The sequence below is a fragment of the Epargyreus clarus genome, unplaced genomic scaffold (assembly GCF_041222505.1).
Source record: "Epargyreus clarus isolate Ecla_fem2 unplaced genomic scaffold, WU_Ecla_fem_2.2 ptg000024l, whole genome shotgun sequence".
Classification (NCBI taxonomy): Eukaryota; Metazoa; Arthropoda; class Insecta; order Lepidoptera; family Hesperiidae; genus Epargyreus; species Epargyreus clarus.
The window spans coordinates 9,549,528-9,565,767 of NW_027332231.1; the positions used below are offsets into that span (position 1 = coordinate 9,549,528).

Below are 16,240 nucleotides of genomic sequence, written 5' to 3' on the forward strand. Positions count from 1 at the left end.
TACCGGGAGGAGCATCTGTCGTCCTTCACCGATATTCGATAAGCTATGGAAACAAAACCGAAGCCTCAATGTCAAATCATATCAGTTTGTTTTGGGAGCCGGAAAGCAGCTCTGTCATACAGAGATAACTTGAGTAATCACCAAACTTAAATAGGCAATAAATAACGGAACTAATTTGTGATGCCTACGGCCTATATCTGTACAAATAGAATGAAATTGAAATGTCTGTAATAAACATAATAGTATTTATACTAAATTCATATAAAGGTATATTATATACGTTACTTATTAACAAAAAATATTGTCTGTTCCGCTGAAACGCTTGGACTTAACGGTTGGGCTCATGGTACTTTTAATTTTGCACAAGAATTAGGGTACTGTACGACAGAAATTTTCGTGTTGTTACGCAGATATTGTTTCAATCCCATTCCAGAATTTGTTATTGTGTCTAATAGTATGAATATTAGGCGTAGCTCAACATCGGCGGCACCACCGCAACACCTATTCTGCCTAACAACAGCAGTGTTAAGCGCTGCTGTGTTCTGGTTTGAAGGGTACCGGAAACGGAGACATATTTTTCAGGGGCATTACAATTAGTCCTTAGGGGTAGCGGCGCATCTATGGCCGACCTCAGGTAGGAATATATAATCCTATCTGGGGTTGATTACACATGTCCATGGGCGGCAATAGCCACTTACCATCAGGTGAACTGCACGCTCGTCTGCTATCCCTGTATTATACAAAAATAATGTTACATGATTCTCGTTAAGTAAGAATTCCAAATTCCCGTAGCCACGGGTAGGACATAAAAACGTTTTCGGCGTAAAATTTATACTTAAGGTAATTACAGTAAGTAGACGGGTTCATGACACTTCATGAATACAATAACTCGACATTTAGGTATTTATATGAGGGTATATATTAAGCTTAATTTGCATGACCTACACGACAGCACGTCGATAGCATTAATTATGCGACTAATGCAAATTTCAATCAGCAATGGTTGTTATATTTTATCACTAGGTAATTGTTTTCTTTACACATTTAATTTATGCGGCTTAGATTTCTTATAATCATCTCTACATAATTATTATTTGTCTGTTATTTCAAATTAATTAAGTATTTCAAAGCGCAGACGTATGTTTCTTTTCACAATAGCAAAATATTTATAGTAATATCCACTAGAGCATGGTTAGTGCAAATCATGAACTGATGGCGGGCCGGCCGCCAGAAGAATAGTTTTATTCTGGAATAGAATTCAATATTTTTCGAATGTACGAGATTATTATTTTTGCTGTCGGCGGGCCACCAGTATTCGACCGGCGGGCCGCATGTGGCCCGCGGGCCGCGGTCTGTGCATCCATGAGTATAAATACGTCTGAAGCTAATAAAAGCGTATTAAAATTATGCGAAAACTAATGAAGTCTAAGAACTCTATCAAAGTATTTTATAGAGACTAGACAGATTTTTCGGAGGAAGCAGCTTTATTATTCAAAGTAATAACTTAACTGCTACATAAGATGTTTTGTTTATGAATAAGTAATATCATTTTTGAAGCAAGCGCACTACCATTGAAGCTTCTTTTTTGTGTATAAATTACATCATTACATTTACCTAAATTAGGTATTCGACTGCCACTGAATTTTGAAATCTACGTTTCATTATATTGAATTGTTTATTCATTCGAGAATTGGGTACTTGACAGTTATAACAATAAAATATGAAATATGTTGGATATGATAGCTTATAAGTAAACATAAATTATGCAGTATTTCGTTTATTTTTTAATACGTTCTAAGTATTTTAATTTTTAAAAAGAAATTTTCGATTTTTTATCTGTGGATTTTAAATCCCAAAACGGCGACAGTGCTGCCTCAAATGTCATGTGACGTCATTACATCGAAACCAAACAAGACAAATAATAATTAAATCGTTTGCTGTTAGAGTTGGTTGAATTTATGTTGTGAATCGAAATGAAGCCATACTATATTAAAGCTGATAGCGTGAACCTGCTTAAAGAATCTCCATATATGCAGTGCAATAAATCAAAATGGATACAAAAACTTCCGTGAAATAACCTATGGAAATATCAAATAAACAACGTAAGTAAAACATTCTTTATATTTACATTTAATCATATCTGACAATTAAAACATTTCTTAACTGACTTCAGACAGAAGAAAGGTTGTCTTCAAGTGATTATTAAGATTTTTTTAAATATACTTATATTCTTATGTGAACTGTTTTAAGGTTATTAATTGGTTATATTTATATTTACAGATCTTCCCGACAATCGTATAGTGACGACGTTATAGAGTATGTGCAGTTTAAGAGGAAGGCAAGTTTGTGTTTCATGAAAAGTAAAAGTTGTCCTGAACACAAGGTACATCAATGAAAATGAAAATGTGATGACTGTACTGCCTAGAAGAAGTGAGGAGTCAAAAGTTTCGAAAGTGGGCACCAGTCTGAAATACATAAACTAAAGTACACGGGAAATAGTACTTCTTTACTTGCGTAACCTACCCAACAAGATGAAGAAAGAAAAGTGACCATACAGTTCCTATTATTGCATTGCAATTTAATTCTGAAAATGACAGTGATAAAAATATATATCCATTTGTTACGGAAAATAATTTTAGTAATGAAGAAAAGCAGACACGCAAGCAGCACAAAAATTTAGCTTAGGTGATCTGTAGTAATTATTGTAACTGTAACATATGATAAATATATACAAAAGTTCTACTGTGTGTACTTACTAATAGAACCATATAAACCAAATAAACAAAGAAATCGGTTAATAAAATACTAATATTAGCAAATCATGTATTTTTAATTATACTGTCATGTAACTTAATCAGTGCACATGCACCATCAATAATAACACAGTCATGAAATATTTTAATTGTGTCCTATTAATTACAGAATGGGCCCTTAAAATAGAATTCTCATAGACGTCTTATAATTCTATTCTTATCATAGACATTATATAATATATTAAATATATGAATACTTCCACTTGCTGTTTTGTTTTGATTACGTCCCGTTCCAATGATTTGGAATTGACGAATCACTCAAGAGTTACTAAATTTATTCCTTTTTTTCAATAATACTTCTATTACATAGATAGTATAAAATGTCATTGCTTGCAAACAGAGGATTTAAACATATAAGAATCTGCAAGTTCTTTAACGTTTATGAGATTTGGGTTTAGGAACTTGTATAAGCAAATTTGTTAGGATATTTAGCGATCGTACTTGAACACATCGTCACTGCACACGCCTTGTAATTTGACATTCTTGCAATTGTACTAATAAAAGTTAAATAATTCCCAAGATTTCCCCTGAAGTATGTGTAGCGTCGAAGTTTATTTCTATATTTTCAATGTTTTGACGTCACGCTACGAAATGACACTTGACCGCCTGTTTTGGCGTAACGTTCCGTTTACCGTAATAAAAATATGTTTTTTATTAATAAATAGCCCTTTTTTCGAAAAAATGATCAATGAAAGGCATATATAATACGTATATGAATTCATTAAAACAGTTTCCCAAAAAGTGTCAAGTAGCCAATTGGTATTCAGTTTTTCTCATTCATCTCATCTTAAACACAATTGTCATAAACGATTATGTTATACTCTCACTGTTTGTTAATGTTATGGGTATATTGTAATTTAAAGTATTCAGATGACCTGGACGTGATATTGCATCATTTATCATATTAAATTAATATGTTATACATAGATATACAAAAACCCCCTTTGAATTTTAATACTTAAGTACTTATTATTAAATTCCATAACATTATAATTAAATGTCTAAATTTTATTATATTTGTTTGTAGTAACATTTTCAACAAACACAAAAGTATTAGGTATATTTCAAAGCCTACGAATCCTCATTTGTATAGCGCTGTGGTATGGTTCAAATCCTTTTTATCCTGAGAGGAGAACCGGGCCAAGCCGTGAGCCTTATTAGGTGATGATTATGACGGTGATGATGATGATAGCAACTGTATGTAAAATGATAATTAAAAACTATAGGTAAAGTATATGAATACTGTTAGAAATGGGGTCGTATTTTTTCATCTATTATATTTTTGAGCTTCATTAATTTCAAAAAGTCAGAGGACGTATTAATAAACAATCAATGCTAACAAAATTTGACAATTTTCTAGCAACAATTGTGAAATATATAATTTAAGCAGTCAAAGACTGTTTACGATGAATCATTATTAGTAATGGTTTCATTCATTGTCACATGCAATTTCTGTAAAAACTCAGTGACCTCATCCCAATATAGTACCTGGAAATACCTGTACAAACGACCAACAGTATTTGACCAAGACATACTTCAATTGTATTAATTAGTTAGTATCAATGAAAAATATTTATTGGTGTAATTAAGTGATTTAACTGTCTGTCAACAAAATAACACACATTCCTCATTCGACTATCAGATCACGAGACCTTGGTGTAAAGTTATCAAGATACGACGCTTATGGTTCTCATTTAAATTATTTTTACATCCACAAGAATAAATTAACGTATAAAAGGTTTTTTTCTAAACACTTAAACGGATAAAGTAGGTATTAGGTTTGTTATGGTCGGAATCACTTAATTGTATTTTGGTTAATAGTAGGTAAAAAATTAGGTATAGTTTGGGTACAGTAATGAAATCTGTGTTTATTACATTTTTTAAGATTTTGTAAATCTTTCCTTAATCTAATTTAAATTATGGTAATTTTATTACATCATTTTTACACGCTTTATTTTTTGCTATTTCAGTAGGTATATTGCAATATCTGTAATAATTTATAACAAAAAGTATTTTAGTACAAATAAAAGTATTACGTATGGAATACTTTATTGGTCTATGATTACATTATGTGATGATTAAGCTTTATGATTATATAAGGCGATTTTTGAAGTGAGCGAAATCCAAAACTGTACCGGATAATTTAATAAAAATATACCTAGCCGGAATTCAAACGGGTACAATTCCATCATCTCAGACCACAAAAGTAGCAACGCATCTGTGATCAGCTTTAGGTGGAACCACAGACCTGTAGTAGAACTGTTATGTATGTAGTTAATTACCGACTTTCATGGACATCACATGAATACTTTTCCGAGGCGTTCCAGCTTAGTCCTCAAGGGTAGCGGCGCATCTGTCGCCGACCTCAGGTAGAAATATCTAATCCTATCTGGGGTTGATTACAGATGTCCATGGGCAGCAGTAGCCACTTATCACGTAGACTGCATGCTCGTCTGCTACACGAAAATGGACAGCAGTAAATACTTACCATCACGTGTAGGTACAGCAAGCTCGTTTAATACTAAAATTTTACATGCGTGGAAGATGACGATGATGATCTGTTGCAGACAGTGACATGCAGCTGGAGACGAGCAGCAGCGAGGCGAGCGCCACCAGCTCGGTGTCGCTGTCGCAGCACTGCGCGATCTGCGGCGACCGCGCCACCGGCAAGCACTACGGCGCGTCCTCCTGCGACGGCTGCAAGGGCTTCTTTAGGCGCAGTGTTAGGAAGAACCATCTGTATACGTGTCGGTGAGTTTCCTAGTTCTACGTTATGCGTTATGACAGCAGTGTGCTGACGTTATGCGTTATGACAGCAGTGTGCTGATGACAGCAGCTATTGTGTTTTGGTGTCAAACATATAGCATATAGCAAATAGACGTTGACGTTGCAACAAGTCCTCAGGTTATCCTCAGGTCCTGATGCATCACCATGCAGACTGCATTTTTATTAGGTGCTGCAATATTAAAAATAAACCTATACCTATTAAACCATGCTGCGTTACACTAGGAATAAACGAATTTATCTCTTCGTTGATGTTGTAGAGGATCAGTAAGATATTAAATCCAGAATATGAAACAGTGTTTGTGAAGTAAACTCATATGATCGCCAAAATTGAAAATTACTGCGGGAAATACCAGAAAAGGATTTGGCAGTGCGTTTATTTTGCTTTAAAATGATAAAGTGTAGATATTTTAGTAATATTAAAAGACAATCAACGATCGTGCCATTGAGAAATAATGAAACCCTATTTTTCTTGAGATTTTGTCCTTATTAAATAAAAATAATTATAAAAATATATTTTAAGGTTTATAATGGTAGCAAGATATCACTTATAATACGTTGATGTTCTAATATTTAGAGTTTATCATATTAGTAAAAATCACGATTTACATAATTGCTAAAACACGTTTCTAGTGTTTGAAACATACATAACCTATCCTAACCTCCTCTCATATATCTAAACATAACCTACTGAGTGCATATCAGTCCGGGTTCCGCTCCGGTCACAGCACCACCACTGCTCTAATAAGGGTATGTGATGATGTCAGACAAGGAATGGATGACAGAAGGCTCACAGTGATGGTGCTTGTTGACTTTTCTAATGCTTTTAACACGGTCGACCACGATATTCTACTAGCCTACCTTTCCCATCTCCAACTCTCCACCTCTGTCTTGGATTGGTTCTCTTCTTATCTTCGCGGACGCCAGCAATCCGTCCGTATGGGCAATAATACCTCAGATTGGGCTCATTTAGAGGCTGGCGTGCCGCAAGGCGGTATTCTCTCACCATTACTATTTTCTCTATTTATTGACTCCATAACTTCTGTTTTCAACTGTTCGTATCATCTGTACGCAGATGATCTGCAACTTTACGCTCAAGCAGATGTGGATAGTCTCCGTAGCGCAATTGATACAATTAATCTCAACTTAAGTGCCATTTATAACTGGTCATTGCGCCATGGGATTTCAGTTAACCCTGCCAAATGCCAAGCGATCATCATGGGTAGCTCAAAACTGTTAGCAAAGGTCGATTATAGCTCTCTACCACCTTTTTTATATAACTGTACACAAATTCAGATAGCTCAAACAGTTAAGAATCTTGGTCTTTATATTGACAGCTCCTTGACTTGGCATCCGCAAGTTGTGGAGGTATGCCGTAAGGTCAACGCCACTCTGAGATCACTGTATCGTCTAAAACACTATCTTCCGACTAAGACCAATCTTATGCTTGTCAACAGTCTTATTCTGCCTACTATTGATTATGCAGATGTGTGCTACCCAGATCTGACCGAAGCTCTTCTTAATAAACTAGAGCGCCTTCTCAATAATTCTATTCGATTCATATTTGGTCTCCGAAAATATGATCACGTCTCTCTATTCCGTCGCCAACTTAAATGGCTAACTATTCGTCAGAGGCGTAACTCTAGGGTTCTCTTCCTTCTTTATTCTATCTTACATGATACTAATACTCCTTCTTATCTGAAGGATTCTTTCCAGTACCGGTACTTAACACACGATAAAACGCTTCGGTCATCTCATAATTTAAAAGCAGATATTCCATCACATAACAGTGGCTTCTTCCATTTCTCTTTTACTGTTCAGGCAGTTCTGCTCTGGAACGCCCTGCCCGTGCACATCAGGAAAGCTCCAAGCAAAGCCGTGTTTAAAAAACTTGTCCGAGAGCATCTGAGCACCTCGTCTGACAGATAAAGCATTTTTATTACCACCTATATAATATATAGTTATATATTTTTTTTTTATGTATTGCTATATTTTAGAGATATATATATATATATGTATGTATAATATATATGATATATAATATATTTATATTTATATTTAGACTAAGTATTATAATGTTTTATATTATTTAACACCTGCCGCAAACTTTCTGCATTCACCAAGGGTTGACTGGTAGAAAATGCCATCAGGCATTATGTTTTGCCCTTTTGTAGCTTAACTTTCTGTTAGTGTTACAATAAATAAATAAATAAATAAATAAATAAATAACCTTTAACCTCCAACCGATAAAACGTATAGGACCGTTCATAACACATGAATCATATGTAAACATCTAATTCAGCTTAGGTAACGAGTGACACACGTTTCGGGAAAGAGATAACGATGAATAATTTAATTTGTTTCAGATTTAACAGAAATTGCGTGGTGGACAAGGACAAAAGGAATCAGTGCAGATATTGTAGATTAAGAAAATGTTTCAAAGCTGGAATGAAAAAAGAAGGTATGCGTATATTTTTTTCAAAAGCGTAGAGCGTTTCGCACAGAGTTAAGGAATATTCAATGCCAGAATCTAGATAGCTTCGATTAGAATTTAATTCCTGTTTTATATGAAGTTGTTTTAGAGGTCTGTAGGTGATATCACTATTAAACGTTAACTAAAGTTTGCTGCTTTATATGCGGTCCAAAAGTTCTTAAAAAATATAAATTTAAAGTAGTTCAATCGTGTTAGTAATATAATATTCCCGCGGAGCAAAATTCCAAATTAGAAGGAGCCAGGAACCCTGAGACGAATATCAAAGATAATAGAGGTATACTGCTTTGCTTGAGAATTTAGCTTAATTTATCTTATTACGAGAAATACCTGTAACTCTCCCGTAGTACATATATGCAACGTATTATCTCAATGACATCTGTTCCACATTAGAGTTGTGGATCCTACACATGCCCACTACCTACACTGTATCATACTATGATCATGGTAGGAACGTATCAGGCAAAAAATATTCTTTGTATTTGCCTTTACTTTGTTTGCGTGTTATTCGAGGTGGGAACAGCTATGCCACGCGTGACAAGCAAAACACATATCATGCAATATGTTTATATCATTTTGTAGGTTAAAGGTTTTAGGTACATGCCCTCACTATAATACTCCGCATAATGTAAGCAATGTAAGCAAAAACGTATATAAGAATACTTAAGAATAGTAAGAACGATTACATCACAATATTATAATCGTTTTGTTTTATTCACGAACAAGCTTCAAGGAATGTAATTGTCTTTAAAGCTTGTTCTTTAATAAAACAATTTTAATATTGTGACGTATTACAGAAAATATTATATAGAGGAGAAATGCCAACCACGACCTTAAATTTGTATATGAAGATAGTAAAATAACAACACTCCCTTACATCCCACTGACGCTGTAGCTCGCTAAGGTAAATTCCCTAGGTAGCAGCAACCTGCTCAAGCAAGCGCTGCCACTCGATAAATTGATCCGTTATTAGTGCAACAAGATAGTCCTCAGAAGTAGCGGCGTATCTGTGGCCGACCTCAGGTAGGATATCTAATCCTATCTGGGGTCCATAGGCGGTAGAAGCCACTTACCATCAGGTGGACTGCATGCTCGTCTGCTATTCAAATCTTATTCCCAACATTGTAGTTAAAAGGACTGATGCGTATATTATGACTGCAGTACATAAACGGTATGATATAATTCGGTTGCAGTTCGGTATAGTACGGTTACGAAACGTTATAACGGTCCAAACACAATTCCCCTTCCCGCTCTGAAAACAGGCAATCCCTCAATATTGCGATTGGGAAAATTAATTTATTTATACATTCTCCTTTTATGGCCATCCATTGAATGTTGTTAAACGGTTTCTAGGAATACTTCCTGTTGTTATTATATTTAATGAAGGAAAACATGCAGAGATCCAATCGCAGTTGTTTACGCGTCAACCGGGTTTTCCATACATAAAATTATACAATTTATTGTGCCCAACTCACGAATAATTTGTGTGCAATCATATTAAAGCTAAAACGTTAAACTTCCAACGCTAATATCTGAAGTTATAGCAATTATGATATGAATAATTGAGATTAATTAAAATTTTGTGTAATACGTAGTAACTAGTAAAATTGCGGGACCGTAACTGTATGTCGTAAATACTACAGATTTCCTGTCCTAATAATCCTTCAATCTACAGATTTCTATAATTATTCATAAGCTGTTTTCTGATCACTTTTTTTATATTTAATATGAACAATTTGGTAAATGAGACACTACACGAAACCTTACTTCTTGATGGTAGTAAAGCATCGATGGCGACTTCAGTTAGCAATGCATTCCTCTAATGGATAAATTACATACATGTGTCCAGAGGGAAAATTGCGAAGCCAATGACTTCTGGTAAATCCTGATTAAAATCCGTCAAGCCGTTTGGGGTACAGGGCGTGTCAACGAATGAGACGTAGTCATCGCCAAACTGCAAGTCCGCTCTGAAGTTGTTGCGAGCAGGTGTAGTCATACAATTTGCTATGGCGACGCGATTCATTTCTATATTCAGAGCGGACTAGCAGTTTTACGCGGACTATACATATATACGAAAATCATTACCCTCCGCAGTGGAGTAAAAATAAAGCTTATGATACTATGACTTAGTCAATCTGATTAATTGGCGCCGTTATTAAACGTGATTCATTACTATGTTTAAGTTCAACAGGGTCTTAACGCCTTGTTTACACTGAATGACTTCTTGGAACGCGTGGATAACAAAATAATATTTCACTATACCGAAATATAGTCTTTTTACTAGGGTTTTAACAAAATACCGACTTTCTGAATGTTGTGAAAAAAAAACGATAAAAAATTCTCATGTCTATAAACTTTTATAATGATGAAAAATTATATATATAAAGCAAAAATACTTTTTTATGCTACAGACTTTTTAAATTATTTTATAATCTTTTTCATCTTTTCCATAAAAAAAAATTACTCTAATTACCTACAATTCCAAAATTTGTTATCAAAATAATCAATTACATTTATAGTTAAAAATAATTCAGTATTTACTCTGTTTTTATTTTGGAACTAATTATACATTTTATAAAAGTTTAGGATTATAAAGCAATCGTTTTAAAATTACACACTTATCTTGAATTCATAAAAAACTCATTCACCGAAAATTTCCATTGATAGGTATGTATCTTTTTGTATTATCTATTTGAAGTAAACAACGCGTAAAGATGTGAGCAACCGTTATTTATTATCTCAAGGATATGCAAGTAATGTTAATATAATTGCTCTACAAACTTAATTAGTGCCATATTTATAATATTTCTTCCATCACCCGCCCTGTCATTAAGACGCAAACAGATTAAATATAATTAGGCACGACACGAACCGGATTGAATCACTTGGGATTTATTTAAATAATACCATATTTTGAACTGAATGCTCGCGCAGAATATAGATTATATATGTTATTGTGTAGGCATTACAAACTTCCTGTAATAAGAATAAATTCCATTCATATGAATGTCTTCAGCTAATATTACTAGAAATCCCGTAATTCTATAGTTTATATTTAACCACAACTCAGTGCCCATGATTAATGAGAATTGTATTGTAATTAATTGAAATTATTACAAATACTTGGGAGATGAGTAACATCTTTGTTACAAATATATTTATGTAGCTATAGTTCTCCATTTTTTGCCCTATAAATTACCAATTATATTACATTTTCATTTCACTTCTTGTGTGTTTGTCGTAATAATGTATTTATTGCGTAATATGGCGGTAGAATGATTGTTTCGACTCCGAAGGCGGCAGCACCGTCACATTCTTTTCTGCTTGATAACAGCAATATTAGGCGCTACTGCGTTCTGGTTTGGAGGGCGTGGTAAGGAAAACACACTTTCCAAGGCTTTCCAACTAAGTGTGCAGGGAACTTGTTCAATCCTTGTCAACTTTAGATGGGTAGATGTAAATATTCCACCAGAGTTGACTTTTCAATGTGGTTTCGTGCAACCAATTGTCGTCTTGCGTTCGGCGAGAACATACAGACGTTCTGTACGAGCCCTCCCGCTCCTGTTTTCCACGTGGACTAGCCGTGCTACCTCGTGTGCATTTTGAAGTGCATCCGACTTTGTTGTATCACCGCTATGTTTTGCTTTCCCTGAGGATAAGATTGGAGTACACGCTAGCATAATAAAAAATATAAAAATAATACCAAGCCCTTCAGACCAAAATAGTGAACACGTGTTTACTTTGTGTGAAAAAAGTTAAAAAAAAACGTTAACACAATCATGTAGTCTTGTGTCATATTATCATGAATGTATCATAACGTAACCTTGATTTTTATTCTAAAATGATATATTTACATTCAACTTAAATATATTAAAAACAAGAACGTGTACAAGATTATAATATAAGATACATTTTATTAATTTAAATTCTCTCACTGTTTTTGTATTTGTATGACACCAGTTTAGAGTACATAATGAGATTATGACCTAGAAAAGCTAAAAGTTAAATAATATCTTCTCCTATATAACTGCACAACGTGCACTTATGATTAAGCTCCAAATTGTGCTAAACTTCTAATTCAAGGGTCAACGATACGAGTAATAATTACTTAAAAGTATTCTGCTTCCATCATTATTCTTTATTTTCTCAATAATATATTATCTATAACATTGAAAAAGCAAACGAACTGCAGTCAGTTTGATAGTAAATGGTCACTGTTACCCATGACCATTTGTAACGAAGTAAATTAACTCCATATAGACCTGAAGGCGATCACAGATGTGTTGGCACCTTGGCTCCCTTGAGAACTGAGATCGTAACCTCATACTCGTATGTAAGGTAGCCCGCATGCACGCTCTTCAAACAATAGCATTTCGTACTTTCTATCGCATGACAATATATAAAACTGTACTACTAAACCCCATGTAATTCTTTACTCCTAACACATAATTTCGTTTAATTAATTTTAAACTGTATTGATAAATTCCCAGCTGTCCAGAACGAGAGAGACCGTATCAACTGCAGGCGGCCGTCGTACGAGGAACCAACGCAAGCGAACGGACTGTCGGTCGTCTCTCTACTCAATGCGGAACTACTCAGCAGAAAAGTCATCGACGAGGTGAGAATATAACACTTTAAGGGTTGCGTACCCAATGGGGTAAAAACTAAACCCTATTACTAAGCCTTCATTTTCTGTCCGTTTGTCACAGTGTACTATCTCTTAAGTCGTAATAGGTAGACTCTTGAATTTTTAACAGAGTGTGTATAACGATGCCTTTTCTCCTATGGCTACTATGATAACAAATACTAAAAATAAATAATTAATTAAAATTGGTGGCACGGAACACTCCGTGTACGAGTTCGGATCGCACTTGGCCAATTATTTATTTGTTTAATAAATATCCCTTATTATTATTATAATTATTTACACGCGTAACCAGCCTCTAAGAAGTGTAATGTTAATTAGTTTTATCTTTAAATAGTAATTTCCTACTTTGTACATGCATAATAAACAGGATTTTACTATTAATTTATTACATAATTACATCCTGCTCCTTAGTAATATATAATTATTTACTTCTAATTAAAGTAAAATTAATATACCTACACTGGTATTATAACTCGATTAGCTTACAAATGTGTAAAAAACAATGAAATGTAAAACAAACCGCATTAACTGCAATACAATGTAACAAGACATGTTATTAATTGTAATTGTTATATTTGTTATACTTTGGAGTCTTACAATGAATCTTTAGCATTGTACTTTTGTTAATTCCTTATTCTCTAAGGATCACATAATCAATAAGGCTTAATGTCATTTGTACCTATAAGTATTTGTGCGTTAGCTTTACTTTTTGTTTCCCAAAAATCTTTATGCTAAAATGACGTAAAACTAACTATAGTCCGATTCATAATTAGGTGTCCAAAATGTAAACAAAGGTGTTGACCTATCAAGAAAATATGTGTCAAATGGCAGTTTCTTATTTTTGACAATATTAAATTAATACATCGATAATAAAATAATAATCTGAATAAATTAAAATCAATTCACATTTTCCAATATTTATATTAACTCAATTTCATTTCATACAGTAATAATAATAAAAAAACAAGATTTATGAGAGAAAATTAAATTGTGATAATGGTCACACAATCGGCATCCAAAACATTTTTTGTGCCGCCATTTTTAAGTTCCGTAGTTAATATTATTCATTTTTGTGATCGTGATCGAACTCGAATTTTTCTAGTTTTCTTAGCGCGTTTTTTTTTAATTGTGTGCAGTTATTAAGTTTTTGTTTTATCTTGAATTTTGTGAAATTTTTCGTTTCTTGTTAATTTGTTTAGGTTTAGAATACCTGTAATCGAATTTTGACAATGACATTTCTTTGGACACCTAATTATGAATCAGACTATAGAATTTTCGTGACTCGGGTCCTCATGTCAATTAAGCGTGCACCATTTACATGTCTGGTTGGGGAGATCAAACCTGCAAACCTTCATGGTTCCACTCTAGAAACACTACCGCTAAATCTACTGGTTTTAAGGGTCAGTCAAACATTTAACTTGATCCTCAAGGCATATATCTTTAGCCGACATTAGGTAGGATTATAATATCATCTTCACCTAATTACAAATGTTCAATGGTTTACCATCAGGTGGACTGCATGCTTGTTTACATTTATATATTTTTTTTTACAATATAGAAGTAGCAGACGAGCTTGCAGTCCACATGATGGTAAGTGGCTACTGTCGCCCATGGACATCTGTAATCAACCCCAGATAGGATTATATATTCCTACCTGAGGTCGGCCACGGATGCACCGCTACTCCTGAGGACTACCACACCCTTCAAACCAAAACACAGCAGCGTTTAACGCTGCTGGTCTGAGGCAGAAATAGGTGTGGCGGTGATGCCGCCAGAGTCGAGTCGCTAATAATTCCACCATCTTTGTTCAGTGGTTGTTTACCATCAGGTGGACTGCATGCTTGTTTACTTGTATATAATACGAACTTATATATAAAATGATGTGTGTGTTGTTTGTCGTGTACAGACAAACAACGTGACGGACGCGGAGATCAACAACCGCAAGCTGGCGAAGATCAACGACGTGTGCGACTCCATCAAGCAGCAGCTGCTCATCCTCGTGGAGTGGGCTAAATACATCCCCGCTTTCACGGAGCTACATTTGGATGATCAGGTGCGTTGGATGCTTAAGTGTTAATAATACTAGTAATGTGCATCTCACTTAACATCAGGTAACGTTGCAGCCAAACGCAAGCCTATAGTAAGATAAAGTATTGCCAGTGACGGACTAAGGTCGGCAGAGGCCCGGGGTAGAAAGTTGAATGGAGGCTCCCAAAAGTGTAAAAAGTTTATTTGATTTGACAAAAAGACAAATGTCATAAAATTATTCGCCGGACCTTTTTTTGAGTGATGCACATTTCTTAGATTGTTTGGTGCTCACGACCTTTTTTTTTAGCAACTGTGTTTTAGGCCCCCCAGGATCAAAAGCCCGGGGCAGACCGCCCCTTCCTTACGGAGTGTATGTTAAGTAAACCTGCGCGCAACAACTTCAGAGCGGACTAGAAGTTTAGCGCGGACTATTTTTTTTTTATAATATAGGAGTAACAGACGAGCATGCAGTCCACCTGATGGTAAGTGGCTACTGCCTCCCATGGACATCTGTAATCAACCCCAGATAGGATTAGATATACCTACCTGAGGTCGGCCACAGATGCGCTGCTACCCCTGAGGACTAAGCTGGAAAGCCTCGGAAAAGTATGTCTCCCTTACCACACCCTTCACAACGGAACACAGCAGCGCTTAGCACTGCTGTTATGAGGCAGAAATAGGTGTGGCGTGGCAGTGGTGCCGCCGGAGTCGAACCACAAAGGGTTCTACCACCTTCAAAATATATAATTGTGTAACGTGTTGTGTTGTGGTGCAGGTGGCGCTGCTGCGCGCGCACGCGGGCGAGCACCTGCTGCTGGGCTGCGCGCGCCGCTCGCTGCACCTCAAGGACATCCTGCTGCTCGGCAACAACTGCATCATCACCAAGCACCACCTCGGTACGTCCGCTACGAACTACACTAGCGTAACACCACCGTAATCACCACACCGCACGCAAGGTTTCGGGTTTGTTCGACGGAAAAGTCGAGCGGACGTCTAATCGACATGAATTGATTTTCCAGAATTTGATCCTTATAAACAACACTATACAGATAGTGGAATAATATAAAGGATGTATTTTTTTTTCAAAATGAACTCGTTCGATTCCCGGCTAGGGAAAAAGATGTTTTAAAAAACGAATGATGTAGTTTTAGTTTTTATCAAAATCGGCCTCGTAACTCCTTTTAGCATTTTTCGCTAATCCTTATAATTCCGAATTTGGCCCTGAAGGCCAATTTGAAAAATTCATCCTGTATACTGTATAAGAGTTGCGCGTAGTTCATATGAATAAACACGCTTTACACTACATTACATAGATTTTTCACACCAAATTAAAATCTTTTTATGTCAAACCGTTGGGCATGGACTACTTTACAATATTTAAGTAACCAAGGATATTCCACAAGAATGTTCTAATGGGAATTGACAGAGAGAGCGACACATTGTTAATGGTCAACTCTTAGACGTATTCAAACTGCT

At 35.3% G+C, this 16,240-nt stretch overlaps 1 protein-coding gene across 4 annotated transcripts in view; it reads left to right on the top strand.

The window, feature by feature from the left end:
* The window catches only part of Hnf4 (Hepatocyte nuclear factor 4), a 61,546-nt gene that overhangs the window by 43,385 nt on the left and 1,921 nt on the right, over nucleotides 1–16,240 (top strand). For all 4 annotated transcript variants that reach the window (XM_073086789.1, XM_073086790.1, XM_073086791.1 and 1 more), the window contains exons 2-6: nucleotides 5,381–5,564; nucleotides 7,964–8,058; nucleotides 12,579–12,706; nucleotides 14,643–14,789; nucleotides 15,540–15,660. In XM_073086789.1, coding sequence (XP_072942890.1) covers nucleotides 5,381–5,564; nucleotides 7,964–8,058; nucleotides 12,579–12,706; nucleotides 14,643–14,789; nucleotides 15,540–15,660 — 675 coding nt within the window. The remainder of the gene's footprint in view (nucleotides 1–5,380; nucleotides 5,565–7,963; nucleotides 8,059–12,578; nucleotides 12,707–14,642; nucleotides 14,790–15,539; nucleotides 15,661–16,240) is intronic.